Source organism: Eucyclogobius newberryi, unplaced genomic scaffold (assembly GCF_026437365.1).
Source record: "Eucyclogobius newberryi isolate DKJ021-1_F unplaced genomic scaffold, fEucNew1.0.hap1 SCAF_17, whole genome shotgun sequence".
Lineage (NCBI taxonomy): Eukaryota > Metazoa > Chordata > Actinopteri > Gobiiformes > Gobiidae > Eucyclogobius > Eucyclogobius newberryi.
The window spans coordinates 23,222,510-23,245,746 of record NW_027315801.1 but is presented as its reverse complement, the minus strand read 5'-3'; the positions used below and the strand labels follow the sequence as shown (position 1 = coordinate 23,245,746).

Below are 23,237 nucleotides of genomic sequence, written 5' to 3'. Positions count from 1 at the left end.
CTCTCAAAATGTGTTTGCTTATTGCCTCATTTTCCTCATTTCCCATGAAGTCTGGTCATAAAGCTAAACCTTTTCTCTGATAGTGGTCAGAGTGGCACTGCACTGAGATTGAGGAATGGACGTCTGGAGCCAAATGAAATGCAGCCACACAGAAAGCATAATAACAAAACACAAAAATCCATCAGATCTTAGTGAATCCATTTACACTGTAGTATCACCAGGCAAGTGATGTTTAAATGAGTTGTTGCAGCAGCAGAAGTTTTGTTTCCTCCAGAACATCAGTGCTTATCAGAGGCATGTAAGCAAAGGACTTCAGAAGAAATCTATTTACAACTTTTGATTATATTCAAAAGAGTCCTACTTCAAACATGTGTTGAACTTGCAAACTTTAAAATAACATTTGCCCAGAACTTGACGACCTCCAAGAGCGCTACCGTCCAGAAGTGATTATGTAACCAAAATAAACTGGAACGCCACCACTATTGTGTCTGTAGTGGTCAGCTTGGCCTGACACCAGTTCTACAACAGATTATGCTTTTGATCAGTTCCTTAACGGGTTGATGACGTCATGATTGCAGATGGAGGAACACAGTCATGTTGGAGGCCAAGCCCAAGGTTCTGCAACAAGCCAAAAGGAACATTATGTACAAACTGTAGGCAGTGTGTATCTAAGGCTAAACAAAAGAAACATCTCCTCGTTGACACGTGTCTTGCACTCATACAGTGTTTCTGAGAAAAGAATTCATCCAGATCCAGACTTCCATGAACTCAACTCAGACCATACGGAAGTGACTTGGATTTAGCCGTGTTTGTACTTCTTCCAACTGAAAGCTTTTGGGTGATTTCAAATGTAGCGCAGAACAAATGGGGCCCTCAAACTCATTTGTATTTGGCCCTCAGGCTTCCGGCTAGACTGCCACAAACAAAACAAAATCCTGATGAATCATTATTTTATTCTATCTTTTATTAACCTTTCTTTAACCAGGTATCATATCCTTGATAACAAACTTTTTAGTCCAAAATAAACTTGATAAAAATTGCAAATCTGAACAAAAGTGTTGCACGGTCAAACATGTTAAATGCATTGTTTTTGTTGATTTAATTGTCTTGACTTTTGATTCGGTTCCATTTTGTTGAGCCCAAATACAGTCCACACCTTTAAACTAAAAGCATAACTTGTTTGCTGCATGATGATAGTATCTTTATAATCAGGCCAGACTGTATACCCATAGAGAATAAATATAAGACGAGTGTGTTAGTCATGACAGAGATAACCCATTACTTCCATCCAGCTGTACTCTCGACCATGAACATAGCTGGGAATCCCCGAACGAAGAATGGATTGAATCGAGAAAACAGATTTCATTACAGCATCAGTGAAACACACCCTACACTTCCCACCGTCTGATACAGGATGCTCAAAATAATGTATGCAATATATTAACTTTGTGTATATTATGAAAGAAAGACTGTAGCGAATATACAATACGCAAAGCGGCTCCGTTCTAAATGCCTGAGGAATCTCATGTGGAAGCCTGTAAATGTACCACGGCATTTGATACGCATGCTACTCGTCTTCAGCTGATGTGGGATGTCTCTTTAATGCGTTGCTAGAAGGTAACAAACTGCCCACAATAGATGCTCTGTTTTCTTTTTTTGTAGCAATTAAACCCTTTACACAGCGGCCAGCTTTGTGTACTGTTCGCTCCACTGGATGTCGGCTAAGGTTCTGTCCCCCCTCGTGTACCGGCCCTATCTGGTCTGGTTGGCCGGCCGCTGCGTGTGCCCGTGCCCCTGACCTTCTTATTCTGCCCACACAGAGTCTGTTTCTGCAGCAACACGTTTGTGCCCAGTGCCCACTTTTCAGGAAACTTTTTTAGACACATAACCCTGCTTTTTCTGTTTTTTATTGTACTGGTTTTGCAGCTGGTGGGTGAAAATCTTCCAACAACAGTCATCCATTAATTATTCACTCACTTATTTTGTTTGGAGAATTTATTTAGCGTATTGACTGGAACGGCCCAATTCATTGTACCGAGCAATAGTCGTAGTAAGTGAACTTGCATGAGCTATGTTCATTTTAGCGTGACACTTTATGCAAACAGGCTTCAATGCAAATAAAAAAAATACTGTTCATCTTTTTGGTGCAGTCGGGAAGACATGGTGGGGGTCGAGGGTTACAAATCCTTACATACTTGCGGTTTCTGGGGTCTAATTTATTGAAAGCGAATTCCATTAATTTGCGAGGAAACAAAGTAAAGACCAAAGATGGAGTTTGATTCCTTTTTTTTCTTCTTTATTTTAAATAGTAAACAGAGCTCCATTAAGGATTTCTCTGCATATTAATCTTGTGCTAGCCCTTGAACAGCAACAAATTCACGTGTTAACATCTGTGAAATTACAACCAAGGCATCTGCTCCTCTTGTTACAGCTTCACACTGACTCAGCACGACATTGTACGGCAATCATCATTTAAAACACGTCCAGGTATCATGACTTTTAATGTATGTAATCTATGCTTCCATCCCTTTTCCGAGCACCAAGGAACATCGACCATACAGAAGTGCAGACTAAACCTGAGAAGAGCCGTTTACATCCAGATGTGTTGAATTAAATCCGGCTGCTGCATCCCGGAATGCCTCCGAGACTGGCCTGACCCGTAAATCAGGGGGTACTGTATTCTCTGTTAGCATTAGCTGCAATAGCAAAATAATCCGAAACAGCTTGCAGCGGAACATTTGCTTGTGTATTGTATGTATATTATGACGCAAATGTTATTTCTAAAGTTAGTTTTGTTACGGTAAAACGTGCGCTGCTAACACTGCTCTTGTTTTCAAGCAGCATTGACCTTGCAATCTTTTGGAAGGTATTATTGCGGTTGATCTTGCGCTTGGATTTGGATCAAAAAGCTTGGTTAGGGTTAGAAAAAAGAAAAAGGGATAGATGTTAGTACTTACTGGGTATTGAAAGTGTAATCTTCAGTGGCCAGTCCTGAAAACATGATGTCATGCACAGTGTTTTATGCCCTTGAAGTTATAATGGAAAGTCTAGTTTAAAAGTGCAGTTGTCGTGGGTTGGGATAGATTTGTCTAATTCTATTATTGTACTAGTAGGAGATGTGCTTTGGATGGAAATGTAGACAATTCATGTTTCAAATCAAGTTTCAAATCAGAGTAAAGCTGTATGTCTATGATATTTTTAACTTTGTTCCAAAGTGAGCTCGTAAATTCACACGTGTCTGCCTGGAGTGATTTTATGAGCACTGAGTTTACCACTACAGTGTCTGAGCTCTCTCACCAATAGGCAAATAACAATAATGATTATAGTAATAATAATAAGAGCAAGCTCAGGGGTTCCCAAAGTAGGGCCCGCAGGCCAAACCTTGCTCTCCAGAGGGTCTAATTAGATTTATTAGGACTTTGATTACATTTTGTGCTAAAACGACAGTTGTTGTAAAGGAGACCACATCAAGTCTATTCCCTAAAACCTAATAATAAAAGATAATTTAATTATCAGCTCTTAGTAAATTAACTTTTTTAATGCAACACAAATATTTTGTGGCCCTCGGCATGCTAGTATTATGTATTAATCTTGGCCCAAGGAAAAACTTTGGGCTCCCCTGATCAAGCTTTTTTACAGTAAAGAGTCTCTATTGTTTGTTTAGAGTCTATTGAAGAACTCTAACGTATGACCTGTCACCTGAGTCAGATTTTTATTTATAATTTTTATTATTACACTGTATTTATTTAAGGTTTTTCCATTTTCAAGGCTCTCAAAGCGCTTTCATCCTGCTCCTATAGTCTGAGTATACTATGATACCCGGTTTCCTGATAAATTGTCCTTTAGACCCCATTCATGTTCAAAGACGGATTGAGTTTCCTGACAAATAATTGGCAGCACAGTGGCTGAGCTGAAAGCCCTCAGACCTCACAGCAAGAAGGTTGCAGACCTGTTTCTCCCCGTTTCTGGGTAAGTTTCTTCTTCCATCAACCCAAAACATGCACAATTGATTTTTAAAAAGTGTCTGTTTGGTTTCACCTGTAGCGTTCACTGCAGTCTTCATGACACTGGGGTTCTGTTCTTTGGATGTATCAGTATATTCTACACATGTCCACTAATGTATAGGCCTTTTTTTAGCATATAGTCTGTTTTGTTTGTGCATTTACATATTGAAAAATCTTCTTTTCTTTCAAGTTTGATTTATCAGCTGCTGTTGACCCGCCCAAACAGTGTCAAGTATTCAATCGAACATTCAGCCTTTCTGGTCTTGTTGGTGTGTGCACTGTGTTCAAAGTTGCTTCTTTCTGCAATAAACAAAGCCATAGAGCGTACAACAACTATAATTTGTTTTATTTACAATCTTGTAATGGGTTTCCTCATCAACACTTTCTCAAATATGCACTGGTCTGATAAACAGGAAGTCACTGGCCCTCTCATTCCTCCCTTCTAACCATTTCAATCTTGGTTTTCTTTTTCCTGTTGTTATTCTGCACGCACATGAAGAAACCAGATGTAAGCTTCAGAAAATGAACAATATTTGAGGAACAACATGTATATTTTCTTTTAAACTTTTATTTGTAAATGGATTTATGTAGAACAAAAGCAAAAAATATATATATTTCATTTTGGACATTTCCTTTTTTAAGTGTTTACAGAGCACAATTTAAAAAAAGGTACATTTGACGGCTCATTTGGAACTATATGTACAGAAGCACAAAGATCAATAATTGGTTTGAAACTTTTCTAAGCCCTTTAATTATGATTTGTAAACACTTAAACACATTTATACCCACTATATAAGAATTGTCATGTTATTTACATTGTTTTAAAAATCTTTGCAATCACAGAAATCACTAAAAGAATAGTTCATCCTTTACAATATTTACATACATTCACAGGCCGAACTGAACAGGCCCACATTCTTCTGGGCGTATGGCTGTGCGCTTCCTCCATACAGGCCTCGCTTTATCACGTGCTCATCGGGCTTTGTTACTATTAGACATTAAAGACAACACTTCGTCACATCGCTGGGACAATACTGAACAAGGAACTTATCCAATCCCCTATTTGGTTCAAGTGAGATGCAGCACGGCAACGCATGGAAAACTCCACAGTCGCCGGTGCTTCATGATAGAGATGAAGAACAACGGGCCTCATTTCAATTTTAGATCGAGTTTATGCTTAAACAGAAACAGTAAACAAGAACTGACTCATGTATGTTTTGTTTTGCAAGTTTGGTGGAACACTGTGAGGTGTGTTAAAAAGATATACTATACTGGATGAATGAGGTTTCTTTGATGTTCTTTATGGCTTTTCTTTCATAACTTAATTCATTGAAGAAATGCCACTTGAGAAGTTACAGTTTTCAAATCGCACAGCTAAGATGGCATCAGCATTTGAGCATTTTGGGGCATGAAGCCAGAATAGAAATGCATCCACAATGGACGGCACTGATATGTTTGATAAAGTTGTACACCATAACAAGAAGAGCACACACGGGACGGGTCAATATGAAAATGCTTGATTTTGTATCATTAACAATATAATTGTATGCCGTAATACTTTACAGTCAAACTCAAAGATAATTTGATCCATCCAAATTGTCATATGCTTTCATTGTTTGGCAGTAATACAAAGTTAATAACAAAGTTACATAAGTCAGAATGGTGTCTGCCCCTGGCTCTTCTCACAGAGCGCCACATGTGTTTCAGAAGGGGATTGTTGCTTATTATCTTGATGCTTTCTTTGATTCAAAACATTTGTGAACCAGATAAAAGAACAAGCATAGATTTGTAATTCCGACCATACCACAAAATTGGATAAAAATGCAGATGATCTGGTTGGGATTGGGGACCAGGCATAATTATAAAGTTACAGAGGCATCACTGGTGACTCTAATTCAACTCTTTGGAACATTAACAACAACAGGCTTCTTCAAGCTAAAGGAATGTTCATCTCAGCTAAGTGTGGGTGAGTGGGACAATATAATAGTGGCCATGATTTTGGTATTTGTAATCACAAAACCAGTATTTATTACAATTTTCAGTCTGACAGGGTAAAAATGAGTGATGAAGTCTGACCCTAAACTGTACATGATTGTGATAAAGGGCTTGGATACTGTGTATCATCATGATAACACTGCTACAATAGGCTGCACATGCTGCAATTCCAGTTGCACTTTTGTGGAGAATTATTTCTGGTAAGGCCTGCCATGATTCCCATCATAACGACTGATTTCCCTTTTGCTGGCATACATTACATATCAATGATATATCGACATTTACATTGAGTCATTGTGTTCAGAACACATCCCTCAGAGATGCTATACTGAAATAAGGCTTTTATATGTCAAAACACACAATTAAAAAGTGTAAAAATACACTCAATAGCTCATTTGTCTTCAAATTAGATTAGCAAAAGGATTTGAATGAGACAAATACAGTTGTAATATACAAGAAGCTTATTTCACCTGTGAAGGTGTTATGTCAAGTAACAGTTTTCTGTTTTCAATCAGGCTTATTTTTACAGTCCATTCCTCGTCACCCAATAAATTATCACAGTACCAGAATGTACGTCAAGCGCACATATTTGAACATAAACATGGCTAACACATGAGCTCCAGTTAAAGGGTGTTGGACTCAGCCACCCTTCTCTTCACTCACTCTGTTCACGCACATTCACTCACACACACACAGTCCCGTGGCCCCTCCAGCTCCTCCACAGCCCCATCCCGTCCGGCTGTCTGTGTGTCTGTCCTGAGCGGGGGCGGGTGGGGGTCCGAGCGGGGTCGCGGGGGTCAGTTGGTGGAGCGGCTCGTCCTGCTGCTTCGTGGAAAGCGGTGCACTTTGAGGTGTTTGGACAGGTGATCACTGCGGGCAAACTTCTTCTCACACACGATGCACTGGTACGGTTTCACTCCAGAGTGCGAGCGCCGGTGCCGTGACAGCTCATCTGACCGGGAGAACCTGCCAACAGCACAGCACAGCTCTATGTTAGCTCCAGAGACATTACCATTTAGAATTGCATGGAGATTAGTTTGGTTAGATTGTTGGCCATGGGTTGAGCTGAGGAAATAAAACAGCTTTAGAGAAGGGTACATGTGAGAAGTGCGAATGATTTCCTGTCTTCTCTCACATGTTAAGGAGATCCATATTTAGGGCAGTCATAAGGTCAAATACAGAGCATTTAATTAAGCTGTTATGTCATATTTACACTTGAAAGTGGAACTGTTATTGAAATTCTTACCGTTTACTTACGGTATATACAATAAAATAGTAATATGTAGCATCAAATGTTATTTTATACAAACATAATAGCAGTATCACAATGGTATTATACCGTAATAATTCTGATCCGGACAGTTAAACTATTCAAAAACAATATCAAGATGAGTCCAACTTGTGATTTTACTAGTTTTATTATTGATTATTTTGTTAAATCTAGTATAGGTGTACACACAATGTTGCATGCAAAGACCAATTATGGACTGAACTAACAACAGTATTTATTTCATACTCATAAGTGCAATTCAAAAGACAATATTCTGAATGATTACTCAGCGTAGGGCAAGAGCGCAAAGCGTAAGGCACACAATTGTGTCAACTCACATTAAACAGTCAATCAAACATTGGTGTATAATTCAAATAAATCCACAAATTCACACACTCACTCCCCATTTATTTCCGCCCGTTCTTATGTAGAAATGTCATTGTTACAAGTTTAGACTTGAGCTTCATTTGCATTTGAATCGCATGCTCTTTCTTGAATGTGCACACACTCACATCTAATGAAGTCATGTGTTGAAGTGCCAAATAAAAGTGTTCAGTTTGAGTGTAACATGAGCTTTGTGAAGTGACACAAGTCTTCCCCTCTGTGCGCCTGTGAAGTTTAAGAGGGGCCCCAAATTTAGCACAACACGAGAACCAAACTATTCCTATCCTCCTCTGCACCCGTCTCCAAGGCTTAGGTGTCAAGGCTCCTCACTGTCACCGACGCACAAAACATTAAGCCTAATCAGATCACAAGTATAATGTCACAATTAACAAGGATGCAAATACTTCAGTAATATCATTGTGGAAATTGTGCCTAAAATAACCTGAATTCAGAAGCAAAATCTTGTTTTCAGTAGTTTTGACTGTTAGATCTAATGAAATGAGTCAAAAACAGCTTGAAAAAAGTCAATCCAGTAACCACATCTTAACCAACGACAAATTCATATCCTTAATTCAATTCATTCTTACTAAATGATAATAAAGTTTTGGTATCTTAAAGTTACAGAAAAACCATACATCGGAACAATCTCCATGGATACATTTTAAGTCATATTGTGGAATAGTGTTGCCAAAGGAATTACATTTCCATCAAAACAACTAGGAGGCTCCTCCAGGCCGAGTACGAGTCAGGTTTGTGAAGATGCATGTTTTTGTCAAGTTTTTAAATGCAACAAAACCATCAATCTTTTTTATAATTAAATAAAAAACAAAATGTTCTAAACATTTTTTGGGTGAAAAGGTTATGCACTGGAGCTTTAAAGTCATGAGCTGGTTCTTGCTAGTGGATTAGGGTTAGAGACTAAAGACTAAAAAGCGTTGCATTGTTGACTTGTTGGTCACATGAACATTGGATATTTTACACAAATCAATCTACTTTAAAGTATATCTTAGCTGCAAGACGTTTCTCTCATTCCTCATTTAAACCAGTGGAGTTTCCGCTGGACCGGAAGCGAGATTATAACGACAGTGAAAAGTGGGCGTGGTGGAATAAGGTCCAAAGGGTCTTCGTTCGTATAAAGGCTGCTAACCCTTGTTCTTGTACAGTTTATTCATGTTTGAATTTAATTGAACTGAATTTAATCAAAATATCCGTCTAAAAAATGCAATGCAATATTAATTAAATCTCTGTATTTTATTGTATATTGTTTGCAAATATCTGCTACGTCTCAAGCCTGACTTCAGTCACGTTTATGTACTGCACATCAATTTCCGCCTCATCTCCCGCAGTGGCAGACGAGGCCAGGGAGGCGATAATTCACACATGTAAAGCCGTCACTCAAGAGGCTATTTTTTTTTTCAAAGCCTTTTCAATCCAGACGCAGATTACACAACTAGCCCATTCATCATGTTAATGGCCTGGTAATAAACCGGAGACAACCAGTGGAGCTCACACAGACAAGCTGTGGACCCGAAAAGCCAAAAACAGCAAAACAAACACTTGGATCCATGTAACGATACGCATTAGGAGTATTATTTCTGGGCCTGTGTCAAATAAACTTGTTGTACGACGGAACAGGAGGTTACAGTAGTCCAACAACTGTTACTAAGTCTGAGATTTATTTTCGTCTCCCTCTGTTATTCTTTTCACATTTTTAGATAAAGATCAAGCCACGGTAGCTGCACAGGCTCCACCATGAGTCAACAGCAACTCAATTACACATGCAATTTGTATCAATCAAGTGCAAGTAAAAGCTTATTTTCATGGTGTGATCGTGGATTACATGGTGTACAAATATATGTTTCTAAGTGAATTCATGTACAAATTGGGAGTAAAGATCATGCGCTTCCCTGAGAAATGTAAAACATGAAATATTGTACAGAAGAGGCCGCTGATATTCAATGAACGTTTGACAGGAAATACTCTGGGAATGTAGTATCCTAGCAACTTTGGATCATACGTTCTCTCACAATAACTATGAACAATCAAATCTCTCAAAACATGCTTGTCTTTGTTCTATCATGATGCAGAGTGGATATGAAGGATTAGACAATGCAATGTGTGTTATAATGTTCATCATGTTCATCATCTGTAGATTTATGAAACGTTCAGGTTTCACAAGTACAGAAGTTCTGAGATTTATCTTCTATAAATAAACTCTGCACCTGCCCCGGGCAAGAAAAGCTTGTTATGTCTTCATGTATGTTTGCAACTCAAGTAGGAAGTAAGAAAAAGTCAAGTGTCACATTTGATCTCATCCAGATTCTAACAGATAACAGTCAAATATAGAAGCGCTGGCCGTTTGAAGATCAACAACTTGTTGAGGCAAAAATTGTGATTAAGAATGTGCACACTGCTCATTCACACTGCGCATTTGATTATATACATACAAAATATAATGAATCGCTCATGTTATATTACAATTAAAGTAACATTATTATTATATTAATTCACGTTGGGGACAATGATCATTGCTCTACACCACATGGCTATAGTCAATGGACATATAGTCACTAAAAGTATGTCTCTTCTTCTTCTTACTCTCTTTACGTGGGCGTTAATCTCATTACACATGAGCAGAGCAAACATCACACCCTAAAGCTTCAAGCCAGGACATGACAGAACCCATTCATCCATTCATACAGCTCTCTCATAAGCCTTACATAATGACACCATATTCTTATTTTGGAAGTTATGTCATGTGTGGACAGTTTGTGACATTAATTCAATTCTTGAAATAATGTTAATGAAATAAGATCTACTTCAAAAGATCTTTACTGGAACACAATCAGCTAAATATTGCAAATCTGAGTCAAGTCTGCAATTGTTTAGGCTTTATAAACAACAAAGACAAAAATCACCACAAAAAACATCACACACATACGCTATCATTGTATTAGTTTAGCCGTTCATGTTTTACTTATTTCCCTCAAACGTCCACCTCCCTGGATTTACACATGCACTTCAAACAACATGAGTATTTCTACTACTTCTTCTCGTGTATAATGTAAATCGAGGTTGCAGAGTTCATAATGACGTTTGCGTGGGGGCCGCTCTGGTAATTACAGTGTATTTTAATGGTGTTTTTCGCACCACACATACTCTATAATGTTGTGGCCACAGTGGGAAAACGCAGGCCAGATTCGGTTCCAGCTTGTCCCTCGGCTCTGAGCTTCGCCGTCATCTGAGCGGAGAGAAAACAGGCCGCCTCTACACCTGCGGAACTACAATAACAGGAACGCTGGCACGGGCCCAGTTTCCCTACTTTTTGTTTATGTTATCACCAGTGAATTCTGAAAGGGAATCACATTATTGCCGCAATGCAATAATCACTGACAGATGGGACAAAGGACAGAGATTGTCTTTGTTGAAGCAAGGGAAATCTGAATGGGAATTTGTGAGAAATATAAGTAAGCACACATGAAGGCAAAGGGCAGTCAGTTGGTATAACACATGACGAGAATCCTCATGTTCATTGGTGACTTTGTTTTGCTTTTTCCACGCAGACCGAAGTTGGATAGGAACTACATGTGGTCAGGAGGAAAAAAGGTAAGCAGAAGCATGCTTTGGGGGCTCATCATACTTTTTGAAGATGGTTGAGTGACAGTTACCTCTCTGCTCTAAGCGATGCCAATAACATCAAAGGTTCATCATGGTTTTTGATGGTTAGCTTTAAGTAATATTAATGATAACGTGTAAAAACTGTCAGTGACGTCCACAAATCCCAGAGTGTTGTTTCAATGTCAGTTTAAAATAGATTGCGCTGCCATTGTGTCCTTGAGCAAGACTTTTCCACCGGCATGATGTACACGTGATGTTGAGTGACATATTTTTATAACTGTTCTGCAAAGCGCTGTCGACTGATCTACTGACTCAACTCGTGACAAATACTAAAACAAACTGAAATGTCCTTTGCATAATGCGCAGTGAGCATTATCGCATTATCACATCAGGATGTCAACATACCGACTCCACGGTTAAGATGTGGATGTGTCGGAAAATGTTCAGAACTTCCACTTTGAGAAGATGCTGAGAGAACTTTATGTCAGATGCTTAACACTTAAGAACACAATTTCCTTCTTAAATGAGAGCCGCGCCAAATTCTCTTTTCATTTGTTTCTGTTGACTGAAGCGAAAATAGCTTAGCATTTCTTAAAACTAAACTAGACAAACATGAAAATGGGGAAACTAACATTGTAAGCTGTAACGACTGGGTCAGTTGTACAATTTTAAACAGAAAATGTAATTTCTTTCTTATTTTTTGGGTCTTTTGGGGGTGAGAGAGAGCAAGGGCATTCAGCAAATTGTCAAAGCCGGGAAACAAACACAAGACGCAAAGAGTGTGGCATAAACACAGCAGCTTGGACCACTGGGCAGCATGAACATTGCTTCAACTGGACCTCATTGTTCGATTCCGTCAAAACCCCCGACTGTCGTTGTGTTTTCACGCTATCTACCTCCCCGCAGTGGTGACATTATAACTCCAGCATGTGACCAGAGTTAAAACCGTATGTAGGCCGTGACAATTGAACCATTAGAAGTATTTCCATAAGGCACAGCCCATAATCAGGCTCTTGACAGGCTCCTTCAGTGTCACTCGGCGCTCACAGTGTCACATGCATCAGCTGACAAGGACACCACTCCAGTCCCGATGACAGAGGTCCAGCGCGCTCACGTCAAAGTGTTTTTACAGCAAACTGTTTGGATGGGCTCACTGGAGTCTCCATGCAGGTCGGCTCAAAGGCTGTATGTGCATACATAGACCTCAGCACAGTGTTAACATAAACTGTGGTGGCGCGGTGAAAGGGCTAGGAAAATGAAAAACATACGCGGCAAACATTAAACGATAACTTTGTGTGAGTTTATGACCGACATGAGGATACCGGCTGGGGTCTATTCTGGAGGACTCAACATGTGGATGTGCTCTAGAAAGTATAGACGTAACAGGTAAAGTGTAATGGGGTTAGTATTATTCAGGGGTTATGGTGGAATAACATCTCACAGCTGGATGGTCCCGGGTTTGATTCCAGGGTAACATCAAGGAGCACCTGGAGGAGCATCTGGAGGAGATGTGGACACGAGTCGCTCCATGCTACTCCTGACAAGGTTTCCCAGCGTGGAAGTATCGGTCCGACACTACACTACACTACATTTTGCTGCAGTGAGAGTTAGTCTACTTTAACATAGCTCAAAAACAAGACTTAATTTGTTAATTTGCAAAAACAGTAGCATTTGAAAAAGATAACTTGGTGTAATCCCTCATTTGTTCAGGAGTGATCCATCACAGAACAAGTTTCAAAGATAGTCATCTGCAGAATGTTTTGAAAATCAAGACATTTCAACATCTATTCAAAAGTAATTTTCAAAAAATTACTTTCAGATGGAAGTCAAAACGTCTTGATTTTTAAAACATTGTCCAGATGACTATCTTTGAAACTTTTGAAAAAAAGGGGGAAAAAGACGCAAAATGTACTTTTTGTTATGTAAGGTTTTCAAAAGCCAAATCAAAACATTAAGTATGTTTTTGCAAATGCACTCTTCATGTTACAACTTCCATTTTAAAAATGCACTGTGCAAGTGTTTAGGTGGAGGGTCTTCACGGAGATATTACTTTGTCTTGAATGTTCCATAGTATGGCCGGTAGCAGCCGCACACCGTGAAGTATTTAGACTTTAAAGTCGATTCACCTTCTTACACTTTCTAACATTTACATAGCGTCCACTTAAACTCCTGGCAGCTACTTGAGCTCAGCTCTGACTGTCCAAGTCTGTTGCACATGGCCCTGCTCTGACATTATGGCAGGCTAAAGGTCTAACCCCCATTTCTTGGCCGGACTCGGAGGACAAGGGGAGCATGGGGGGCAGGGGCGAGGAGGCTGAAAGGGCTAACTGTATAACTGTATATACTGCTGCTGTCAAATTGAGACCTTGGCTGTGTCGTTCTGTGAGAATTACAAGTATGTACGCCCTGACTCCAGGTCTTACTGCCAATAACTCAACGCACCAGGGCAAGCCTTCAAAAACACATCAAACAAACCAAAGTCACACAGAGATGAGCCATATCCTGTTCTTTTGGCAACTGTGGCTAGTAGTCACTGTACTAATATTTAATTCTAGGTAATATTTGATGAAAAAGTAACAATGTAAGAAAATCGTAGGACTAAAAAGCAACCAACAAATGAGAATTAAGTATGATGCATTGACAAAGAATTTGCTTCCAGCTGTTGCTGCAGCAAAAAGCAAGATAATTGCAATACTATTACTATATTTGCATTTAAAGCAATTGGCGACAGATTGCAATTTACTCTAATTTACTATTCCTGTTTTTAACACAATACAAATAGTATTTCATATCTTGTTGGCCAAATCCTCTAAACTAAATGTTCATTAAAAATGCGTGTTGAAGAAGGTATTTTCCAAAATGTGCTAAACAGAGACATTTATTTTTGCAAATAAACTTGAACTAACTCTTTAGCTGCTGTAGCTAGATCTTTTATTGTAACTTTAAGACACAAACACATTTCCATGTTGAAAACACATAAACAAACAGTCAACAAACCCTAACTTCTATGGGTCACTTTTTACAGTGTATTTTGTGTTTCCCTTTGAAAAAAAAAAACTCAAACTAGTTTGGCCAGTCAGTATTTCAAATGATGGCACAGGTGTTGCACTTTACAGGCTTGACAAATCTGATTTCACGCAACTGGGACTGACTGACCAAAAACATGGCAAACAATGTGCACCAACAGCATTTTTAACCAGAGATGGTGCAGATACTTTCCACTTTTTTGCTTATCTGCTCTAAATCCCCAGCAGAGGCCAATATTTAGTTTGAACCATCCCGCCGCCTTCTACAATCTCAAAATCGACATCACTAATCATTGGCCATGAAAAAAAAACATATCAGTCAATCTCTATCTATCTTCTATCTTCTCATTTACACATCTTTCACAATAAGAGTCAGAGAATTGAACTGCCAAACTTAAGACAACACTGACCCACCGTCACATAAACCTGGAGTGCATAAACCCCATAAATGAACAGTTTTAAGTTTAAGTCTAAAATAGATCAACCATAGAGTTTTGACAACCCTGCAAGCTCTTCCATATAACATTAACAGACTTGGTGAAATATATCCACTTTTATGCATCCCAACTTTTTTCGAACACATGCAGCGAGTGTGATGTTTATGAAAGACCGCACATGTCCAGGCAGCAATAACAACCAAACAACAACGCAACATAAGGAAGTTATAAAAGCCGTGCAACACATGCTGGGGAACGCCCATTCTTTCACTGCCATGCATTAGCAACTCTGTGAACTGTAGGAGAGCAGTTACAAAGGAATCCATCTCCTCTTGCAAACACTTCAAATTGTATTGTCCTCTCAAAGACATTAAACAAAGACGAGAACAAAACTCATTGTTACATAACGCACAGTACTTCAAAAACTTGAATGAAATCCCAGATATTGTAACACTTGGAGTCGTAAGTGTCAGATTGGAAAGCTGTAAATGCATGCAGGTGCGTGTACTGTGCGCTTCACCCGGAGCATAAGCGCACACATTCACACAAGTGCTTTCATCTGCTCTGCCTAATCCGACTCATAAGTGTAATCTGCGCCATAAAGTCGTATCCCTGCAAAAACACGGCAGTAATGTTTGCTGTAAACGAGCCCATTCTGAGTGTGTGCGTGTGTGTAAAGGACACTGTGTGCAATAACACCAGGTTCCAAAGGAAGATTCCACTGACCGCCAGGCCGAAAGTCGGGTTGTACTTTGGATTGCAGAGTTGAAATTGGGATTCAGGGGGAGAAATACGTATGTTTAAACATGTATGAGGTACAAGGTGTCAAAAACGTAGACACAACAAGAGTGAGTTAGACATAATGTATTACTCATTTTTGCTTAATATTGAACTATAACATAAATATATCATAATTTTACATTTTGAAGGCAATAATGATCTAAAACGGGTAAGTAATAGAAACAGGTCCATTCACTTTCTGTTCAAAACTGCAGAACTGAGAAGAGCCTACGAAGAGCCGCATTGTCGCAATGTCATTTAACCGTAGAAATTAACGGATTGTCATAAATTTCCATGTTTATTTTTGAGGTGGTGTCGTGGCATTTTAGAACCCTACATGAATGACTCAAGAGCTTTTTCAAACAACTACCGGTAAGTACACAAATGTGGGTAGGGATTGGGTGTAGGTGAAAACAATTTTCTGAGCCCTCGTATCTGTAGGACAATAGGGGATTACTTGACAAACATGAATCAATCCAAACACAACTTAATAATAATAAACTAATGACGCACCATGGAAACAAGGTTAAAAGCTCATTAAATCTTTAAAAATAGCATATTCAATGTCCAACGCGTTTTTAGGTGACTATAACCTTTCAGAACATAGATTATTAGTCTAAACTCATATGTTACTTAGCTCGTAAAGCACCGTGGAGATGTTATTTCTTTGCTTGGAATGTTTCACAGCATGGCATTCAAATGTACCTATATCTGTGGAAATAAGCAGGTGATGCCAGGTCAGCTCTGTGGGGAGGCGAGCCACTCACAATAAGAATGTACATTTTCCAAGGCATTATAGACAAATGGATAAAAGATAAGAAGGTTTAACATCATACCGACGAACAATACAGGCAAAGCAATATCATCTCCATGCAAGCGAGCAAGCTGTGAACCCTCCACCAGAAAAGTTACGAAGCGCGCCTTAAAAGTACAAGATCTGTAGTAATCGCAAAGTAAAGTTCTACTACTTCTTTTTTTTTATTTGGGAGAAAGATTTTGTCGCCCATAGGCATTATTAGACCGGAGAAGAAAGTGTGAAATGGGGGATGAGAGAAGGGAGGACATGCAGTAAACGAAACTCACTTATGCCATGCTATTATCACTATTGACCACCGCACAGCACCTACTACTTCTTACCACTACTTAAATTATTACTATTAATTAAGACCACAAACACATTTGACGACACTAACAACTATCACCACAACAACTACTACTTTCTACTCTTACTACTGTTGTTAAAGTGTTACTACAGTGCTACCAGTTAGGTAAACAATACGTCCACATATAATGCTTAATTGGTAAATCAATAGCTACTGGAGCACTTTTGGGGGATAGTCGACAGCACATCGCATCAGATATAGGTCAGGCCCGAGTTGGTTTAACAATTAATAAACTATCCAATGCAATCCAGTCTGAAGAGAAAACTTTGAACTTGATTTTGTATTACCCATGTTTCCTGGCCTCACGAGTGTCTGCACGGAGTGGCAGCAGACGCAGAGTAAACAAGCAGAATAACAAGCAGGGGGCAAAGTCTGCTTGAAACCAACTTCAAACGCTGCCCTATCTAATCTACAATTTTACCAGAATACAACAACACGAAGATAGTGGCAACCACAGTCTTAGCTAGATTGGATCCCACATCAAATTTTGCAATTGTCTGTATGGACGATTTCTTTATTGCTTCTATAAAAAAAAAACTGCATTGGGTCATAAAAATGTTGGGTGTAGTATTGTTTAAAAATAGTACTGAATAAGACACTGACGCAAAGACTTATGTTCCTGGAAAGCGAACTTGATACTGTTTACACCTTGTCATTACAGCATATCGTTTGCAAACCACTCTCCAAAAGACAACATGGGTCGCCTGAAGGGAAAAGCAAGAGATAAAAAACATCCAAGAGCATCCAAGAGACTTATATGACAGAACCTTTTACTTCTGCTTTCATCCAAACCTCCAAAATCGTGCTCTGGCTTTAAGTCCTTTCAACAGTCATATTTGAGGGTGAAAAATGACATGACTTTTTGCAGCTGTTGTTAGAAGATGATGTAATTTCCGTTTATTCATACTGACAGAAAAGACGTTTGACAGCTGTAAATAAGAGTGCTACTATTGTTATTATTATTTGTTAAGAGTTTTTTTTATATATAAGAGTTTTATAATAGTTTTTCTATAAGAGTGTTTTTTTATCTGTTTTTTATTATATACTTTTGTACCTACTTTGTGTTGCAACACTGGAATTTCCCCATTGTAGGACAAATGAAGGCTTATCATATCTTAACTTTGTGCCAGTTTGTGTCGTATGTGGATAGGAGCAGCAATGACAGATGTATCAACCATAAACCAGAATCAAAACGTAGCTACAATCCGACAGTTAAACAGCAGATTCCACCATATCATTCTGACTTGTCCTCCAGCTCAATTGTAAACCAAAAGGATTCTATAATGTTTCAATGTCACGTGAATGCGAACCATTGACAGATTTAACTTCACTGACCGGTTCACACCCCCAAGGGCAAGATGGCATTCACTGCCTATGAAGAACACTTTGAAGACTACACTAACAACAATAAAGGTTGACTCTCATTCCATTCAATCCGAACAAGTCTTGGGAGACAATACAACATTTAAACGCCCTTAGGTGGAGTCTATTCCTATGACATTTGAACGTTCATGAACGCAATTCTATTTTGACGACGCCGATTGAGAACAGGTGATAAGTCATGCTGTTTCGAACATCTAACAGTATATTTAGATGTCGGTATTTATGTTGTTGACAGTTTATTTTTACCCTTAAGCCTGGGAACACTCCTCTACTTAAACTGCAGTCAATACAAGTGTACAAGTGTATTATACTGAACATTATTGCAATTACGTACACCAATGGCTTCCGATGTCGGCTCTTGTGTGTCGACTATCTATTTATCCATATATTTTCTATCGTTCAGCTTTACTTTCTTGATGAATGACTTTCTGAATCTTGACAACATCTCCAGTTCATAAATGACGTGACAAATACTTGACAAAATAGCGTGTTGTTGCTCACCTCCATCCACAGCCAGGCCAGGTGCAGGCAAATGGCTTTTCGCCTGTGTGTCTCCTGAGATGGGCCTTCAGATGACTGCTTTTGGTGTACATCTTATTGCATCCAGGAAAAGAGCACTTGTGCATTTTAATCAGGTCCGCTACAGCGCTTTTCTGGTACCGCTGACCTCCGCCGAGAACCCCTGCAGCCACTCCGCCGCCTAAACCTCCTTCGCCGAGCCCTATTGGTTTGGCAGCAATGGGTACAGGTGCGATCCTTACGAATTTGGAAGGGCCGTTGTTTCCAGTTTTGGTTGCATTGGCTACGCTTGCCGCCGGAAGTAGCTGAGGCACCAAGGCAAATGTCTGACCCTGGATGTTGACGAGAAGTTGGGCAATTTTGATATCTGATGCGGCGTTTGTGGTTTGAGGTTTTGGGGGTTGCTGGTTGCTAGGATCAGAAATTGCACTTGTGCTGGGTTCTTGTTTGATCTGAATGGGCTGGATCTGCAGGATAACAGGCACGCCGGACTGAGCGTTGGCGTCGTCTTTTAACATAGCATGGTCCTCCTGCTTGATGCCATTTGTGTCTACTGGTAAATTGTTGTCCTCGTCCAAAATGGATGCTGTGGGTTTGGTCTCTGTGTAGGAAGACGATTGGTTGGAAGCTGCAAAAACCACAGATACAGTCTGATCTGCTGTATGTTGTCCTGATGTGTTCACTGCTGACTCTGTCCCTGAAGGGTCCGTGTCTGCATCCTGGGACATGGGGGAAAGCTCTTCGTCACTTGCCTCCTCATCTCTGCCCATGGCCACGACCATGTTCTCCTCAAGGAACTCCTCAATTTCTTCTAAGGTGGGCTGGAAGAGGAGTGCAGAAGGGTCTTGCAGTTCATCCAAGAAAACAGGGAACTCGTAGCAGTCCTGCTGCAGGCTGACCTTCTGTTCCTTCCTGAAATCCCAGGTCAGACCCATGGGTAACTGGGGTGCTGTGGGAGACGAGGACAGTGAAGAAGGAGGGGACGAGACATCTGAGGACAGGGAGGTGCTGCTGCCGTGATAAGGGGCATAGTTGTGATAGGATAGGGACTGGGATAGGAGCAGGTCTAGGAGGGTGTCCTGGCTCTCGCCTGAAGAGCTGCCACTGCTGCGGTGGATCCTGCTCTCATAGCTGGACCCAAACGTGTGGTGAGATGATGGGGACAGGGACTCTGGACTGGAGCACGGAGACGACCGAGGACTGGATGAGTCACTGAGGTCATCTTCAGACAGCGTCACCCCGGGCGAGGAGGCGGAGAGGGTCGCCCCCGCGTAGGGCTCCCGGCTGTGGCTGATACAGGCGTCCGTTACCATAGCACCCTGGGATAAAGCGCCACTGGTGTGATGGCAGGGGTAGTCTGGCCCTGGGGACCGGGTGTAGTACAGGAAGGTCTCCTCACCAAGGCGCAGGTGATCCACCATTCCTGTGTGGGCTCTGCTCAGCTCTGGAACTGTTCGAGATGAAAGGCCTCAATGTTGATGAAAACAACTCTTCCTCCTGAAATAACAGACATTGTATTTAATATGATATAGTATGTAAAAAAACACACACAAAATAAGACATAAGTTAGTAAATTAAAAACTATTTTAGAAGTAAACAATTGGCCAACTTCTACATTTGTTTTTAAGTGTTCCGGTGTTCTATAAAAAGTGTCATTGCAGACATAGTTTTAACCCTGCACTCATGGAGTAGTTCTCAGAGTTGTGGAAGTTACATAATGTTGTATACGGTAACACAACATGATGCTTTTAGCGTGTGTCAATTTTGCATTAAACCTCTTGGCTATTTTTGACACAGTAACAACACCATGTTACTGCACTAGTAGGTCAGAGAGTTGACATAAGTCATTTTGAGATTTGAACCCTCTCATATACTAATAGCCTCTTTGAGGATTCATGTATAAACTTGTTTAGACTGTATAGAACATCAGAATATGATCACATTGTGAGAATGCCTGTTTCCATTCTTCATTAACTTGATCCAAGCTCTGTTTTAGATAAGTTAAAAAGTACAGACATGTGTGTGCGTGCGTGTGCGTGTGTGCGCGCGCCTGAGCGCTCCTGCTGCAGCTGCTGGAGCACGCTTGAAGCTGCCCATGTGGAATCAGGAGTTCCCAATTCTCACTTATCTTTCAACATCAAAGCTCTCGTTTTAACGGTTTGTCGGTAGGTCACATCCCCGCCACGCTCGTTTGCAACACTTGAATTGACCTTTCACGGTAAAGGCACATGATACGGCGTCTACAATGACTGAACATATGTATCAATAGTATTATAGTATCAAACTGTGTGCTTTCAAGAGGAACTTCATATTCATACTGACATGAGCATATGAGCGTGTTTTATGATAAGTGCGTTATTAGTAGTTGAGGGAGGCTTGACGGCGGGGGCGCCCTCTTCTGTAAATCTTGCTCGCAGCAACTTCAAATACATTGATCCGAGCAGAAAAGTCCCCAATTGTTTTTTAACGGGTCAACTATTTAAACTATAACTATTTGCAAACTTTGAAAGGTGTGTCATCTAAACCAGAGCATCTGGTGTCTTTTGGTAGACATAAATCACATGACACTCAATAACCGTGGAAAAAACTTTGGGGCAGTTTCTTGAGGTCTAAGAACCAGTCTGTCCTGCCCCAGGCTGAAAGAGTTTGTCCGATAGTAACCCACACATCAGAGCGCCCTGACAGCATGACGCGCGGCTCTGCGCAAAACATGACACATATGGATCTTTATGAGCGAGGCGTGTTTTACAGCGCGCATCCAAATACTTCAGCATTCTCCACAGCTTATTGCAACGCACATGGTTTTAATCTCACATTTGGATTTGCCACAACAATGTTACAGCATAGTATATATTTGGACAGAACTCCATACAATTCTATGGATTTCCACCCGTGCGTAAAATCCACAACAGGAAACCATAAAAGGTGCAAAGACAGACGAACCACTATTTTCAACACAAGAGCCTAATTAAGCTTGAAGCATCGCATAAAAAGCACTATGCAGAGTTGAATGAATACACATGTGTATTCATTCAACTCTGCATAGTGCTTTTTATTTCACGTCTTTGAATAAGTAGTGCCTGACTGTATCTCTTCTCATCCAATCTAAAATACCATAAAGATAGCTCATGTCTGAATAAAGCCTGTCTCTTGCACTCACCTATGGCATGAAGAATCCAGCCCTTCACACAGAGGGCTCTCCTGAACAAAGTACCCGCTGGTGCGTAATTGTGCGTAATGATAGTAGTGTTCCACGGGACAGTCTTTGGGTGGCTTTACGGCTCACTCAATCCCTCTATCTGCCTCTCTCTCTTCTCCCTCACTCTCTCACTGACGTTCACGTCCACGTGCGCGCGCACCCAGTGTGTATCGGAGCGCTGCAAGTTCGTTTATCCCGTCACATGATCAGAGCAGAGTTTGTAAGGAGTATAAACGAGGAGGTTGGCTCATGAAGGCTCGACTGCTGAACGCGCACGGACTGGTCCAGAGAGGCGGAGGCGGGACTCGGGGGCTGGACTTGTATGGAATGATGTCAATATGCCCATTGAGAGAAAGAGACACAGCCTAATTGGGTCTGAATAGAAACAGTGAATGGGATACAAAGGTATGAGATATTAAACATAACATACGTTTATGATCTCTAGCTCTCTCTCTCTCTCTCTCTCTCTCTCTCTCTCTCTCTCTCTCTCTCTCTCTCTCTCTCTCTCTCTCTATATATATATATATATATATATATATATATATATATATATATATACACACATACATAAAATAAGACCATTAAGGTTTGTGGCATCGCTAAAAAAAGGAGTTTTAAAGAGCGCTTTCTCTGAGGGTGTTATGCCTACTGTAATATATATATATATATATATATATATATATATATATATATATATATATATATATATATATATATATATATATAATTATTGTTATTAGTAGTAGACTATATATCAAATATTAATTATTATGTTCTCATATTAATCCTTTTAATCTGCCTGTTCATTTCCGTAAAACTTCTCCAGTCCTACTTTAATTTCCCATTAGCTCTCAGCATGTATTTAGACCATGAGCAGCCAGGCCTGTTACAGCTGACGTCCTCAGGATAAGAAGCCGACTGATGGAGTGACTGTGACTATTGAGGACCTAACCGAGTGTGTTTACATGCTGCCTAATAGCATCAGTAATAGAACTTTTGCTTTTCACTTTAGCCCAGCAGGCTACTTAAAAACACCTTGAAAATTCACTTTGCTGGCTCCGACTTAATTTGATTTGCTTGCGTAGGTCAGATTAGCTTTCAGCCTGTTTGGATAAATGGTTCAATCTGTAGGTACTTTTAGCGTGGTGGGTAGAATGGAGTTTGGAAGCCAAATGTTACACTGAGGAGGTCTGTTTGGCACTAGGAAAATGAACAGAATATGCACAAAAGTTGACCTTTAAAACGTGATGTCACTCAAATGTGCATTAACCGAGGGAAAGAAACACGCAGAATGGTTTTATTATTACTATATCAGGAAAAAGGTCACAATCAAAAGTTAGCCTGCTCCATAATACAGCTTTACATGAACATGCAAGTCAGAGTTGAGTATTTTCTTGACAAAAATACATTCATCTTCTGGTAAAATCTGCTGCTAAGGTAGTCCTGACCAAGCCGAACT

The 23,237-nt window shown here is 40.1% G+C and overlaps 1 protein-coding gene across 2 annotated transcripts; it reads right to left on the bottom strand.

The window, feature by feature from the left end:
* Positions 1 to 6,320: 6,320 nt before the first annotated feature.
* On the bottom strand, positions 6,321 to 21,996 carry klf15 (Kruppel like factor 15). 2 transcript variants are annotated; one of them, XM_072449520.1, is made up of 3 exons: positions 21,736 to 21,996; positions 18,562 to 20,073; positions 6,321 to 6,965 (listed from the first exon to the last, which is right to left on the bottom strand). In XM_072449520.1, exons 2-3 carry the CDS (start codon positions 19,998 to 20,000, stop codon positions 6,797 to 6,799), a joined length of 1,608 nt encoding a protein of 535 aa, XP_072305621.1. In that variant the 5' UTR covers positions 20,001 to 20,073; positions 21,736 to 21,996; the 3' UTR covers positions 6,321 to 6,796. The 2 variants fall into 2 exon arrangements, with proteins under 2 accessions (XP_072305621.1, XP_072305622.1); XM_072449521.1 differs by having other exon boundaries at positions 18,562 to 20,076; positions 21,740 to 21,996.
* Positions 21,997 to 23,237: the final 1,241 nt, after the last annotated feature.

What these genes read in the sequence shown, in the direction of transcription:
- klf15 (XM_072449520.1), bottom strand. Translation starts at nt 20,000, where the DNA reads ATGGTGGATCACCTGCGCCTTGGTGAGGAGACCTTCCTGTACTACACC. An exon ending in TGGCCTGGCTGTGGATGGAG is followed by an intron (nt 6,966 to 18,561) that starts GTGAGCAACAAC and finishes TGCTGTTGGCAG; the next exon opens with GTTCTCCCGGTCAGATGAGC.